The 15,401-nt window shown below is 38.3% G+C and overlaps 1 protein-coding gene across 1 annotated transcript; it reads right to left on the bottom strand.

The window, feature by feature from the left end:
- Nucleotides 1–1,063: 1,063 nt before the first annotated feature.
- On the bottom strand, nucleotides 1,064–15,083 carry LOC127526349 (zinc finger protein 883-like). Its single transcript, XM_051921652.1, has 2 exons — nucleotides 14,774–15,083; nucleotides 1,064–2,496 (listed from the first exon to the last, which is right to left on the bottom strand). The coding sequence occupies exons 1-2, from the start codon at nucleotides 15,075–15,077 to the stop codon at nucleotides 1,493–1,495; spliced, it is 1,308 nt and encodes a 435-aa protein (XP_051777612.1). The 5' UTR covers nucleotides 15,078–15,083; the 3' UTR covers nucleotides 1,064–1,492.
- Nucleotides 15,084–15,401: the final 318 nt, after the last annotated feature.

The raw sequence follows: 15,401 nt of genomic DNA, 5'->3' as shown, positions 1-15,401 counted from the left end.
ACCAGGGCCTGACGTGAACGAGAGTGTCTTGTGCCCAGAGATACCCCGACATGAAGAGAAGGGCAGCAAACCACAGAGTGTGGTACCTGAGGAACATCAGATTGAGTCACAGGAACAGAAGACATTTACCAAACGAGAACAGATAATTAAATCCATCAAGGTCGCTTCTTTAGCTAATAGCTAAGATAATAAAAAGCTTCTGTCTGTCTATCTGTCTACAAGTGTGTGGTTCCTCTGAGCAATCTGATTGGTCAGTTTGGCTTTGGTGGCTCACTGCTATGGGAGATGGACCTGATACTTTAGGGGTACAAAGGTCAATTCCTGACTGTGACCCTTTTTTGAACTTTTTTAAAATATATTTTTACCAAAAACAAGTTAAAGCATTTCAACAAAAATGATGTTGGGCCACTAAAATCTAATAGGGTGCAAGCCGAGTTGCCTTTAAAGAGGGGAAGCATTTGAAAGAATAGAAATGAAGTTGTCACAGCGGGTAGTGGCGGCCGTAGTGGAGAACCTTTTTTTTTCTATTGTCTTTTTCAGTTATATTTCTTTTTTGTCTGACTGCTGTAAGCAGGATGAGTTCATTCAAGTATGCAGCCCCTCAAGGTCACTCCGGACTTGAAGTATCAGGTATCTCTCAGCATAACTTAATACAGGATGTCCATATATGGCCTTATTTATATTAGATGAACACGTCATCAGCTGTATGCTAAACATACCTCGGTATATTCATACACTCCCATTGTGAGGGACCGCTAGACGTTACTGGGCTGATCGAACCCCAGCTGGACTAACTCTTCAGATAGAAAGAGCAGCAGCCACACCAGAGAGTAGTGTGAACACCAATACGGACTCTGGAGAAAAGATAATAGAAATACTGAAATCAAATCAAATAGCCTTTTATTGTCAATTCACTATATGTGCAGAACATACAGGAGAAACAAAATACGGTTTCTCTCTCAACTTCGTAGTACAATAAAATATAAAAAAGCATAGAAGTATAACATAAGATAAATAACATTAGAACTTGTAAGTAGACCTGTGTACAATGTGCATAGTCATTAGTGCAAAAGCCACTTACAGTAAATTAATAAGCAGGGTTGCCTAAATGAGTCTGCAACTTTTTGTCAAATGCATTCTGTGTAACCAACTAGCAGAACAATTCCAATTTTCTTTCCACACCTGACTGAATTATTTCAGATTTTTCTTTGTTATTTACAGTCTCTTTGGACTTTGCCTTTTTAGCATGAATTTTCATGTGTCCATGAAGAGGATTTTTCTTTATGAATGTTTTTCCACACTTAGAGCAACGGTATGGCTTTTCTCCTCTGTGAGTTCTTACGTGTCACTGAAGACTGCAGGGTTGTATGAATCACTTGCCACATTCAGAGCAATAATATGGCCTTAATCCAGAATGAATTCTGTTGTGTCTATGAAGGCTGCTGTTATCAGTGAATAGATTGTCACAATCAGGAAACGAGTATGGCCTCTATCAAATGTGTGTTCTTATATGTCTACAAAGACTGCGTGTTCGTGAGAATTTCTTGCCACATTCAGAACAGTCATAAGGACGGTCTTTATTGTGGACTTCTGCATGACGCATAAGACCGCTTGTGTTGGAGAATCTTTTGCCACATTCAGGACAGCAATAGGGCTTCTCACCAGTGTGACCTCTTAAATGCCTCAGATGATTACTGCTATCTGAAAATCGTTTGCCACATTCAAAACAGGAAAATGGCTGTTCTCCTGTGTGCATTCTCATGTGTGGCTGAAGATGTCTGGATTGTGAGAACAGTTTGCCACATTCAGAACAGGAAAATGGCTGTTCTCCTGCGTGCAGTCTCATGTGTTCCTGAAGATGGCTTGATTGTGAGAACAGTTTGCCACATTCAGAACAATATGGTTTCTCTCCAGTGTGAATTCTTTTGTGTTTGAAAAGACCGCTCCTGTCTAAGAAATGTTTACCACAAGTTGGACAACGACATAAACCTTGTCCTCCATGACCAATCATATGTGTCTGAAGGTGGCTCACTTGTGAGAAACGTTTGCCACGTTTAGACAAATATGGTTTCTCTACAATAGGAGTTGTGGTATGGCTGTGTTTTGAAAAGTTCTTAACACATTTAGAACGGTGGTATGGCTCCTTCTCTGTATTATCTTCTCTGCGTTTCTTAAGAATGTGACTATCTGAGAATTGTTTCCCACCTTCAGGACAGTGATACGGTTTCTTACTCCTATGAATCCCTCTATTATCCTTAGAATTCAGTTTGTGTTTAAATGTTCTCACACACTGTTGGCGGATTGGATTTAGACTGTACACTCCTTGAGATTTGATGGCATCGATCCTTGTTAGCTTCACAATGGGCTGAAATCTAGGGTGCTGAGAGGCCGTTACCAAGTTCTTTGTTGCAGATGCCAGTTTCTTCCTATTCTTATCAGGTTGTTTACTTTGTGTACGACCCTGAAGAGAGGACAAGTTGTCATTCTCTTGAATATCTACAGAAATAAAAATGAGTTAAAGTTTTAAAATGACCAATATTTAAAATAAAATAGCACTACAAGAGATTATTCACTGTTTAACAGCATATGCCTTTTGCAACCCACTTTACAAAAGCATGCTAATGGAGTTAACACTTCAACAATCCCAACATTTGCAAACTGAATTAACAAACACATGAAGCCATATTAGGATGCAGTTACCATGGACCAGGAACAAGCCATGAGCAACTATCATTAATGGCTTGGTGATGGCTTGAAAAAGAAAGAGCAACTGGGGCAGCAAGGGTGGCCAACATGACCTGCAGACCTTTTAGAGAAGACCCCATATAGAAATGTCAAGGATGATAAAGCCAGAACATCTACATGCACAGTGATACTGACATTGCCAAGGACTCATTACATCAGTTATGGTCCCTATGACTACTCCACCTTGTTTGGATAACTGTGCTAATTGAGGAGCTAATTTATTGGAATAAGTCTGAACTCCCGCCATAGGAGATCAAAATTATTAGACAGTAAGCCACATAGTATATTTACATACTTCTTTCGGCTGCTCCCATTAGGGGTTGCTACAACGGATCATCTTCTTCCATATCTTTCTGTCCTCTGCATCTTGTTCTGTTACCCCCATCACTTGCATGTCCTCTCTCAGCACATCCATAAACCTAATCTTAGTCCTTCCTCTTCTCCTCTTGCCAATCAGCTCTATCCTAAGCATCCTTCTCCCAATATACCCAGCATCTCTCCTCTGCACATGTCCAAACCAGCACAATCTCACCTCTCTGACTTTGTCTCCCAACCGTCCAACTTGAGCTGACCCTCTAATGTCCTCATTTCTAATCCTGTCCATCCTCGTCAGACCCAATGCAAATCTTAGCATCTTTAACTCCTGCTACCTCCAGCTCTGTCTGTATACAAACCAGACAGGTTCCCCAGTTAATGTCAGAGATTCAAGCCTCTCTAACTTAAATTATTGATGCTAAATTTCTGCCTTCTTGTTTTTCCTCCATAACCTAACCTTTTTTAAAATCACATTTCTGCTATCTTAACATAGTCCTTTGTCATGAATTGGGTATTTCATCTTGCTAAACACACAAAGGCCATTTTGTTGCAGGTTATCAATAGAACAGAGTTTGAAGTGGGGTATGTTTATTTGTATAAAACGCTATATACTTGCCCCTTTCCTATAACAAAAACGAGGTAGGGTTGTCCCTTTGATGTTCAGCAAAAAGAAGCATTTGAAGAACTATTCAGAATATTTTCTTATGCATTACGATATTGGAAGACCTCTAACATTTAATGACTCATTTGTGCTGATTGCTGATTGGAGGCAGGCATATACAGTGCATAAGAAAGGTTGGAGGTCTTCAGAACAAGACACACCCAACTGGGTGCAGCTTTACACTGTGAAGAAGGAGATTTCACCGTATTTCTGTTTTCCCAGCATGTCGACATTAGCTAACTTCATTATTGGCTTTTGCAGATTAGGCCGGTGAACTACGTTACTTGCAAAGTTAGCTGGTAAGACCTTCCAAACGTGAAGAACTTAAATGCAAATTTTTTTGACATGTTAAAAAAACATTTGGTGCCTGTAAGCCACTTAGTTTGTGTTTCAACTCCTTTTTAATCTTTTAAGTTTAATTTTAAATTTTCCTGTAGTCTTTTCAGTTGTAACTTATTTTATTAATATTGTTATTCATCCATTTATGATAGTTCTCTCTCGCCACCATGGGGATGGAACAGTAAATGCCTGGATCAAAATATCTCTGAAGTTATAATCCCACGGATCATTTACACCTGCAAATCCCCCAACCTTATGTGCTTTCTGGAAGTTCTCCTCACCTCAATCCTAAAATGTCTGCTCTGTGCAAATCGTGTATTTGTTTCGGTATACACTTGTGTGTATTCGACAGATTTCAACCTTAGACAAGCTCTGATCCAGGTGTTTTTCTCCCCCAAAGTTTCAATCACTTTCCTTTCACCGATTGTGCTTCTTCCATTGTTAGAAAAGAGAAGGTCCAAAAGGTGTTGAGCCAAGTTTTAGGAACTACAGGTAAAATTCTGTTACAGCGAATATCTTTACAATGAAATTTTCATTACAACAAAGTATTTTCATGGTCCTGACAGTTTCCCCATATGACACGAGTCTATAGAAATCTCATTACTACAATGTACAGTACATTCAGCAGATACTTTCATTACAACGAAGTGCTCAAAAGACCTTGAAATGCCTGAATCATCCATAGAGCAGTTAGTTCTGTGGCCGCAGCTCAGTTGTGCACAACGATCCCCCAAACACTATTTTTTTTCTTTCTTTGAACTTTCCACGTAATTTTTTGCCTTTTTTGTTTCCTGCGGTTCTCAGTGATACCTTTTGCTTATTGCTCAACATTTGAAAAACATCGATTGGAATTTAACTCATTGTCACCCGCCTATAGAAATGGCAGACACAAAAAAACAATAACAGTTCATATTAGAAGAAAAAAAAAAAAAAAACATTTTTACAGCTCTCGATGGGGGTGGGCGGTATGACCAAAATTCTATATCACGGTATTTTTCTAAATTATCCTGGTTTCACGGTATTCGACGGTATTTTTTTCCCCATGCAGGAGTGGATGTTAACCACATTTTCCACTGGAATTACTGGCTAAGAATAACCTATTCCACTGTCAAGAGTATTGTACATTGTACAAAACAAACATTTTAATGTGCACACAAGTATTAATACAGGTTTGCATTGCCCCATAAAGTGATAGTTTTCAAGGGGGTGGCACTAATGGAGAAGGTATCACATTGCATGACAGATGCAGTCAAAATATATATTAAACAAATTTTGCAAAAACAAACTAATTTTGACAACATATTTTCAACCATACAAAGAGGCATTTAGACTTAGTAAAATATCCAGAAGTGCTTGTCAAAAGTTGTATTGCACTGAATATGTCTTAGAAAAGGAATAAATAGTAAATATTTTTTGTAAACCAACTACACTTTCTGTTAATGTTAACAATCTCTGTCCACTGACACGTTAAAGTGAGTTTTTAAACAACTTTATCATCATTAAACTGCATAATATTTAAACTAATAAATAATAACAATAAAATAAATAATAGTATTATTACTGATAGTTGCACTATTACTTCAAGACTTCAAACCCAGGTGCATTACACAGTATTCACCAAATTAAAATAAAATAAAACAAGTGCAACTTGGTGATGACATCTTTACCAACTGAACCATCATTTAGGCAAACTGTATTAATATGGACCTTGCTTCAAGCTAAGCTATATACATAAATAATAAACCTGCAAATTGCATTTATAATGCTGTTTGTGGTATAGCCCTACGGAATCGTATTAGGGCCACGGTGAAGAAAAAAAACAATACGGACACAGGGAAGAAAAAAACAAACTATATGTCCAGAATAAAGTCAACATTTCCACTTTATTCTTGCCGTTTATGTCGAGAATAAAGTCAACATTTCCACTTATTCTCGCCATTTATGTTGAGATTAAAATCGACATTTCCACTTTATTCTCATAGTTTACTTCATAATTAAAGTAGAATGTCGTAAACTAAACTTCTTCCTAAAATCAATGTTTAATTTAATAGATTTTGTCAAACCCCGTCATAAATTAATGCAGCACATTAAATGCTTGTGTTGCGTTCCCCGACCCAGTTGTTAATCACTACGCTCTTCTTAAACTGACTTCCTCCGCACTAAGAAAAGACAGCGATCACCACACAGAATCCATTCACTTCATGATATTCCTGCTTTCTGAAAATTTAGAATGCTAAGATAAATACTTGATATCATTTTCATGATGAAATGTATTAAAGCAGGTATTAAACATGCACGGTAGTGAGGTGGTAGTGCTGCTCCCTCGCAGTAAGGGGTCCCCAGGTGTATGTTCAGTGTAGAGAACTTTATGGCAGGTGTGATGAGGCTCCAAAAAACTGGATGTATGAATGGGTATCACACAGGTTTAACTTAAATATTGTGTAAATGTTGGGTTTGTGATCTGGTGGTCGGAGACACGAACACAGAATTCAATGCATGTTCTTCTGAGCAGGCTATCTTTATTACATGCATGCTGTCTCTATCTGACGTACCAAAACCCCAGTTCCTATCCTTCCTTTTTCTTTCACCACATAACCAATCACCACACGATAAACATCTTTGTGAAATTAAAACTAGTTATAAACTTAGCCCACGAAGTGTTCAGAAGTTTAAAAATATTTTCGTTATACATGTTTAATTATGCCATCCATTCAGAGTTGCGCCCATCTCTGAACGAGTCGCCAGCACATCGCAGGATGAATACGAGCAAAACATACACTAGCAGGGTCAATATAGCATAACAAAACCCCACATCCTACATGACTTTGAAAGGAAACTGAAGCACGCCAAGTAAACCCACCAGAAAAACATGCAAATGCAAGGCAGGCATGCTGTCGTGCCCCCATATGATTAATGCATGCTTTAATGCATTTCACCATGAAAATTATATTAAGTATTTATCTTAGCATTCTAAATGTTCAGAGAGCAGGAAGATCATGAAGTGAATGTATTCTGTGCGGCGATTGCTGCCGGCACCTCCTCTTAGTGCAAGAAGAAGTCAGTTTAAGAATCTCGGAGAATACTTAACACAAAGCATTTAATGTGCTATATACAGTAACTTATGACGGGGTTTGAGAAAATCTAGTAAATTAAATATTCATTTTACGATGAAGTTTAGTTTATGATGTTCTACTTTAATGACAAAATACAAGAATAAAGTCAACATGTCGACTTTAATCTTCAAATAAACGGCGAGAATAAAGCAGAAATCTCGAGAATAAAGTCAACATGTCATCACACTATTACACAGTACCCAGGTACATTACACTGTATTGAAAATAAATAAAACAAGTACAACTTGGCTTGCAGTATTATCCAGTAGTATAGAAACAGTATTTTCACATCTGACCTTTTAAAACTAATGTATCTCCAGGCGACGGACGTGACTCCTTTTTTTCGGCAAAAAGTTCTTCTGTTCATCATTTTCAACTTTATCGTTGGCTTCAGTTTCAGAATGTTCTCTGTCCATTTTCACCGCACAATACCTATGCTACCGCTACCTATTTGGTGGTGTAGCAGTGAAAAAGAGCCCTTGTGCAACAAATCCGTGTTTAGCGGTGTAGCAGTGAAAAAGGTCCCCACTTGACCAGTTTCCCGCTGCGCCACGTTCCGAACGTCATTTAGGCAATTTAAACCGGTGTTGCGGTACAAGAAAAATCCATATCATAAAAAAAATAAAAAACGTTTTTCGGTATGAACCGGTATACCGCCAGGCACTAGCTCTCGATTATGGCAAAAAAGAAAAAAGACGTTGCCAGTGAATTCAGAATTTCGCCATCAATACTGTCAACTTTCTTAAAAGACAGAGCAAAAAAAGAAGAAAAATCTCGGGTTGCCAATGTATGTGAACTGCTGCATTTGAAGACGCCGAAAAAAGCCGTTTTGATGTGGTTCAGTGATGCTCGTTCAAGAAACATTCCAATTAATGCAGCACTCATTCAAGAAAATGTAAGGTTTGTAAACTCTCTTGGGACCTCCCCCAACTAGATAGCACGCTGAAGAGCATCCCGAAGTCCAAACTCCGTGTCTATGGAAGACTGTTTATCTGTTGTTGGGGCAACAATCGGCTCAAAGCTATGCTGCGTCTCTCTGCCAAAGCAAACAGAAAAAATATCAATGGGTGATATGCAAGGAACATTGTAAATGCAGGTAACAGGATTACTTGATCACTGATCTGGCCATGACCCTGCATGACTGCTGTGTCCGAGTATAGCAGGGTGGCAGATCACGTTACAATAAATAACTATGCCGTTCCTGTTTCAAGCTGAATAAAGCTGGTTTTGCTAAAGTACTGAGACACAGACTCATGTTTTGGGGTGCAAGACAGGGACTTATAGTGCGACCCCAATCTTTTAGGATTTGCTTCTGTGTCGCTTCACTGCAGTGCTAGGAGCCTGTTTTTGCCCTGGCTGCAGATGCTGCAATTGTGCTTCGGGACACACCTCAGTGTGTAATTCCCATTGGGTGGGGAGGGTCTCAAGAGTTCAGAAACCTCACAATATGAAGAAGAAAAGGATGATTCGGCTCCTGCTTGGTAACTGTGTTGCCCACAACATGCTCCAGAATTTAGATAATGTTCGCGTTGAATTCCTCGCAACCAATTGCACAACAGTGCTTCAGCCATTGGATTTGGGCATCATTTGCACTCTGAAAGTGTTTTATCGTAAGGAAATGCTGAGAAAAATTATTGTCAGCATAACTTGTAGGCAGGAGATTAAAATTAATGCCAAAGAAGCTATGGAAATGATTGCAAACGCCTGGACACAAGTTAAAGAAAGCAATTATAGTAACAAATACAGAATCTCATTACAATGAAATAATTTTTAGGTCCTTAGGAGTTCGTTGTAACAGAATTTTACCTGTGTATTCTTACCATTAATTGATAATATAATGACAGAGGTTGAGTCTGCCAAAAATACCTTCTTTCAGGCTGTGTGTGTGTGTATGTTCCTCCTAGCATTTAAAAGCAAATATTGGAACTGTGTCATCTGACCACAGAGTTTAAAGATACTTCAGCCAAATTTTTGATGGAAAAGTATGCATGAAGATATTTGGGATGATACAAGCTACATGTTGGACTGCACCGGTACCATTATGTTCATGGGAGCAGTAAACCATGGACTTTATTACTGATATGCCTTCCTCCAAGGGTTTTAATACAATTTTTGTGGAGGCAGATTGAGTTTTGAAATGTGTGCATCTTATTTAATTCTACTAAACACCTGGCAGGTCTCTTTCTATAGGGTGGTCCAGATCTTTATGCAATTTTCATTATGCTATAACTAACTTTATTACATAGAAAATCACTCAAAAAATCCCGGACCATCGAGAAGTGTGTGAACTGACGACATGAAGAATCATCTTTGCGCTGAACGGGAATCGTCCCCACATAAATCAAAGTCATCCAGATGATCTGGATCTGCATAAATAGATCTGGACCACCCTGTAGAAAAGACTGATAGTATCTATGGTTTTCTGTATCAAGATGTATCAAACCGTGGTCTTCCATTTATTTCTTGCTTCTAGAAACTATTCTGTCAGAGATTTGGTTGTTCTATAAAACTTAAAATGTTTGGTTATCACCCAGAAGCTAATGGGCAAATGTAAAGAATTAACAGAGGCCTACAGAAACACTTGTGCTGTTTGATTGGTCCTAATCAAGATGACTGGGTTGATTTTTTACCCATTGCTGACTCTGATAGGAATGTACCAGTTCACTCTGCTCCTAAAATGTCACCATTTGAGTGCCTGTATGGTTGTCATTCTAGATTCCTTGAGTCACCTTCCTCTCCACTTTTCCATCTGTTTTTAAATAATTACATATGTAACAGTTTTGTGAAAAGTTGAATTTGGCTCAAAAACTTTTTGAAAAGCTCTTAGCCAAATGATTTTCTGATTGCAAATGTAAGGCTACTCCTATCGTTAAAGTTGGGCAAAAGGTACGGCTAGAGACCCAAGACATCAGTCTACATAGTGACCCTTTTTAAACTGATACAGCACCAGAATAGCATTTATTTTGAGAAGATCATGCTTTTAATTCTGACTTTTTCCTTCACTCCATATAGTTATTTGATGAACTCAGCCATGGTTTTTGGTGGATGGACTGTTCGTCTAAATCAATTGTTTTGAATTTTCGCAGTTTGCCTTAGCTATTTAAAAAAAAAGTAATAATTCCTAACACTAAACGCCTTTACTGGGTGGCATAAAGTCACGTAGGCTGTACTAAATGAACTGTCTTCCTATAGTTAAAGTTTGTTTTTGCATTATTTGTCGAGTTCTGATATCACCTACACCCTATTCTGAGTTTAGGCCATGTTTTGTACTATAACCCCCCCCCCCCCCCCCCACCCCAATCACTGTATTTTTGTAATTTTGATAAGTCATTTTCTTTACCCTTCCGTCAATGACATAATTTGTGGACATTTTGTGGCTGCTGACGTGGCTTAGCTCCATCACGTGATGTCATCTTGCCTCCTTATTTAAGATGGTGGCATGCTATCCTCCCTCTCCTAGCTTTGTCATAATTGGCCGTGTTCTTCATATTTGATTTTCAGTGACAGATACTGTTCTGTTCCATTTATGCTAATCAGTTTGAAACGGCTTTGTTTTCCTGTCTGTTTTAACTCATTATGTGATTAATCATTTGTAAAATGTTAAATTCGATCATACCTGTGAATTTATTAGAGCCACCACTCAGTGAACAGTGCTACAAAATACAATTACTGAACTGAATCGACATTTTTTTCCTATTGCTCTAAAATGTATGAATTTCAAAAAGATTTCAAGTACTGTACCAACTTGTATTTTCGAAAACTTCAAAAATAAAAAAGCCACCACATCACAAAGATCAGCCCCTTTTCATACGGGGCAACTGAATTGACAGTAAACAGGAAATGGCTAAAAGTATCAAAATCCTTTAAAACTAATTTCATTGAATGTTTCACACGTTTTAGATGAAATCCTGCTTTATTTAATAATTATGTTTGTTTAACTCAGTAAAGTTCAGTGGACCAATTTTCTTCACATTCACAAAGTCGTTGCAATATCAGATTATATAATGACTAGCAAAATACCTGCGTTTCGCAGCGGTGAAGTACTGCTTTAAAATTTTAAATAATAAACTGAGGGAAAATGTACCAATAATTATTTGTTAGGATCTCTTTGTATACCACGTTGTCAGTTCGCCCCTCCGGTTGTAATATGACCAAGCTGTACGCTGAGCTTACTCAACGTATAGTTGGCCATGTGAAAAGCCATCTTGCCTCAAATCAATGCCTACCTTTTGTAGGGTCTGTCCCTGAGACTTATTAATTGTCATTGCGAAGCAGAGCCTTACTGGAAATTGGAGGTGTTTTGAATTGAAATGGGAGATCAGAGGGTATAACGGGGATGCGAGGAATAAAAACTCTCTCCCCTGAACCACCGCCAGTAAAAATAGTTGCCTCAATTAGGTTCTTTTGGAGACATGTGACCTGAAGCCTCGTGCCATTACAAAATTTCGGTGGCTGTAAGTTTCTCAGTAACATTATTGGTGCCTCAACCTTCAAAATTAGATTATGCTCAGGAGTTCCTGGAGGATTCAGAGTGTGGACTGAGCTGCAGGCTATGGATGTATATATGTACATAAGTAGGATTCAGTTAGCGTTGGGAATCCGCGTACCAAATTTCTTGAAGATGGGCCCATTAAGTACAAAGACCGTTGGAAAGTTCAATATGGCGGCCGACAGTGGTGTCACACCACCGAAATAAGTATGTACATCGGTTTCGGTTAGCGCAGGGAAGCAGCCTACCAAATTTCGTGAAGATGGGGCCATAAATAAGAAAGTTTAACATGGTGGACGTTGTCGACCATTATGACCGTTACATGTAGAATTTCGAAATGAAACCTGCTTAACTTTTTTAAGTAAGTACACATACACGGGAAGTTGGACAGTTCGTGATGAGTGAGTCAGTGTGGGTTTTGCCTATTATTAGTATAGATGTATATGTGTATGTATATATATGTGTGTGTGTGTGTATTTTATATTATTATATTATAATCATCAACATTAAAAGAAATAAACATTTGAAATACGTCAGTTTGTGTGTAATGAATGAATCTAATATACATGTTTCACTTTTTGAATGGAATTACTGAAATAAATCAACTTTGTCATGATATTCTAATTTTATGACCAGCACCTGTATATATGGTTTTGGCATCCAAGCGCTTTTTTTCCAACCTAGAAGACGTCTCTTGAGATCCGTTTAATCGCCTCATTGATTGCATGTCTTCCAAGGTAGTTTCAATCCCCATTTCCTGCACCGAGTCATCTCCCCTTTAATGAGTGACTGTGTTAGTGGCCGTACTTCGTACAGGTCTTTGAACGCACTGAATATTTGTAACTGGTGTCGCCCATCGGTTACTTTCCACAGGGGATGGAAGCAATTGTCGAGTGACAAAAATTATTTGTAAGTGATTTCGCATTGATGAAATAGTAAAAACTTGATCACCTGGGTCAATACCTAAAGAAATACACACAGCAAATGCAATTGAGAATACACCAGAATCTGTATGATTTAATTGTTGCTGTGCGTCTTCATAAACTATGGGAGGTTTGTAAGGAAACAAAGCATGAAGGAAACGAAGCTGCTCTTCGGTGAGGTTGAATTTTTTATCAGCGTTTAAACTGTCATAGACATGAATTACAGCACCATCATAATAGGTACACACCCAGTGAGTCACTCGTTCAGTAGCTGCAGAAGGTAATATTTTTCATTTTGTAATAGTTAATAGGTAATAGTTTTGCATTTTGTGGAATGGGCATTATAGGTATATCAGGAGTCCACATTAGCAAAAACCTCTTGAGGTTGGAAAATTGTATGCACAGCTAAAATTTCGTTGAATTTGCTCATGTGATCTGTTGATAAATAATCATTATTTAACAACTCATTCATTGCAAAATCTGACAGTGGTAAGATCACTCCTTCCATAACACTAAACACAAACACTAAGTAGACACTAACACTAAAAAACGGCAACACCGCCGGGAAGAACACTAAATGAGATAAAGTAAAAAGTCTACTAAACTTCTTTATTATAACTGCTTTATTGTAGCAGGTGAGGGGACGCTGGCGCACGCTTGTTGTCGCCGCTCCTCCCTGTTAACAACACTTTTCGCAAAATTCGCCTTAATTCTGCACTCTCTTACGCTTGTTTTATTTTGTTTATTGTACGTATAGTTCGTGGATATAGCTGACTCGAATTGCATGGATTTGGCTTAATATTTACAGATTTTATGGACTCCACTTTACTGGGAACAGCTGAGTCTGTGGATCACGGGACGAGACCTACGAACATTTCTTTGTACCTGGCGATCTAGCACCTCGGGATGATCTGTCTCCGTGATTACATTCACTATGCTGATCTGCTCCCGTTTCATCTTACAGTACTCTACGACCAGGAACTGATCTGATGTTCATACTAACCTGGCTTATGGCTCCAGGGCGATCACGCCTGAAATTACCAAGCGTTACTGTTTATGGCTGTGTATTGGAACATCCAAATCCTGCTTCCTCCTCCTGCTGCTTGCTATCGCCGCTCACCTACGCTACCACACCCGCCTGTCCTACCGGCTGCGTTCTGCTGTGTTGCTTCTACACGGCTATCAGGTAAGTATCACTCACTATTTTAGCGCTTTGAGTACTGAGAAAAGCGCTATATAAATGTAATGAATTATTATTATTTTATTATTAAACAATAAAGTACAAAAACGAAGTAGAAAGTAACACTAAACCGCAACACTGCCGGGAACACCGGCACACCGCGTCTACTAAACACTAAGAAACACTAAAGGAAAAAATAATATTCAGTAAGTACCACGTCTACTAAACAGTAAATTAGTAAAAGAGAAAGGACTAACCACGTCAGCTGAGGAGCGAAATGAGGTGAATGGGAGGGGAGATGATCACGTGACTCCAACACCCGCCTTAACTCTCCGTCCCTCCACAAACACAGCCACACGGATCCCAACTCTCGATTATATAAATATATATATATATATATATATATATATATATATATATATATATATATATATATAATGATAAATTTGAACAGGACTGGTTTATCCATTCACAGGTTTTGCACTCCACTGATGCACAGAGATTCTTGCACACAGGCAGACGTGAAACACTTTCATTCAGAGGGGTCTAAACTGTGCAAATTTATTGAACAGTCAAATGGGTGACATGTCTACTCCACAATACAACATATGGAGAAAGTAAAAAGGCAATACATTATTGTTTGAAAGGGTTTCTTTAAAGAAAGCTAAAAACAAACAGATTTGATTTTTCTGTGACTTCACTTTAATTTGTCTAAAATCTATTAAAAGGTTTTCTTCATAATAAAGACATTAAGTTAGTGATTATTATTAAAAAGAGACACAACCCAAACTAAGGAAATTGTGAACTGATAGTGTTGGTTGAAAAAACTGCAAGAACAACTCAGCCAGGCCTCCTCAATCCAATCCAAAGGATTAATTGTTTCTGTTCCTTATACTTTAAAAATGAAACCCGTATTTTAAAAAAAGCCTTTGTTTCTAAGCAGAGTGAAAATGCAAGAAAGCATCCTTCAGGTAAATCATAACTGCCTTATTTTATTTTAGCACATACCTTCTCCAGTTTGATTTGGACACAATTTCTTCTCGGGCCTCACTGTGTTAGTTTTCAAGGATTCTGACGGCTTGTGAGCATTACTGTCCTTCAAGTAGCAGCGTCTGCCCAAACTGGAGCCCAATCTGTTTAAGTCTTCATCTGGGCCCATATATTGAGGATTACAGTCTCTCACCTTCATACGGTTTATAATTTTGTGGGGTCTCTGAATGTTAGTCCTACCCTTTCTTTTGTTCCTCTTTCGAGAGACATCCTCTTCACGTTGAGATTCTTTCTGTAAACTCTTCTGGCCAGCTGGATACATTTTTGGCATCTTCTACACACAGAAAAAAAAAAACACAGGGTTAATTTAATTCAGAAGTGCAATACAAATGTAACACATTTAAGTCTCATTTTTCTATGTCTTCATCAGTTAAGAAAGAAGCCAAGTCAAGTTATTCACCGAGACCACATGGGCAGAGTAAGTAATCAATCTTCATACCAGGTGACCAGATATGAAACAGTCTCAGGGAGTGTGTCATGCCTTTACAACACACCATTATGACTCGGCACCATCTGTTGATATTAGGGATGTTATGATATTAGAACTTTTGTATGTGATACACTAATATAACACAATTTTACAATG

This window comes from Erpetoichthys calabaricus, assembly GCF_900747795.2.
Source record: "Erpetoichthys calabaricus chromosome 1 unlocalized genomic scaffold, fErpCal1.3 SUPER_1_unloc_17, whole genome shotgun sequence".
Classification (NCBI taxonomy): Eukaryota; Metazoa; Chordata; class Cladistia; order Polypteriformes; family Polypteridae; genus Erpetoichthys; species Erpetoichthys calabaricus.
The sequence above is the reverse complement of the archived record's forward strand: the minus strand, read 5'-3'. Positions and strand labels throughout refer to the sequence as shown.

Coding starts and splice junctions, on each gene's coding strand:
- LOC127526349 (XM_051921652.1), bottom strand. CDS start 15,077: ATGTATCCAGCTGGCCAGAAGAGTTTACAGAAAGAATCTCAACGTGAA. Junction 2,497..14,773: donor TCCAAATCAAACTGGAGAAG/GTATGTGCTAAA, acceptor TTATTTCTGTAG/ATATTCAAGAGAATGACAAC.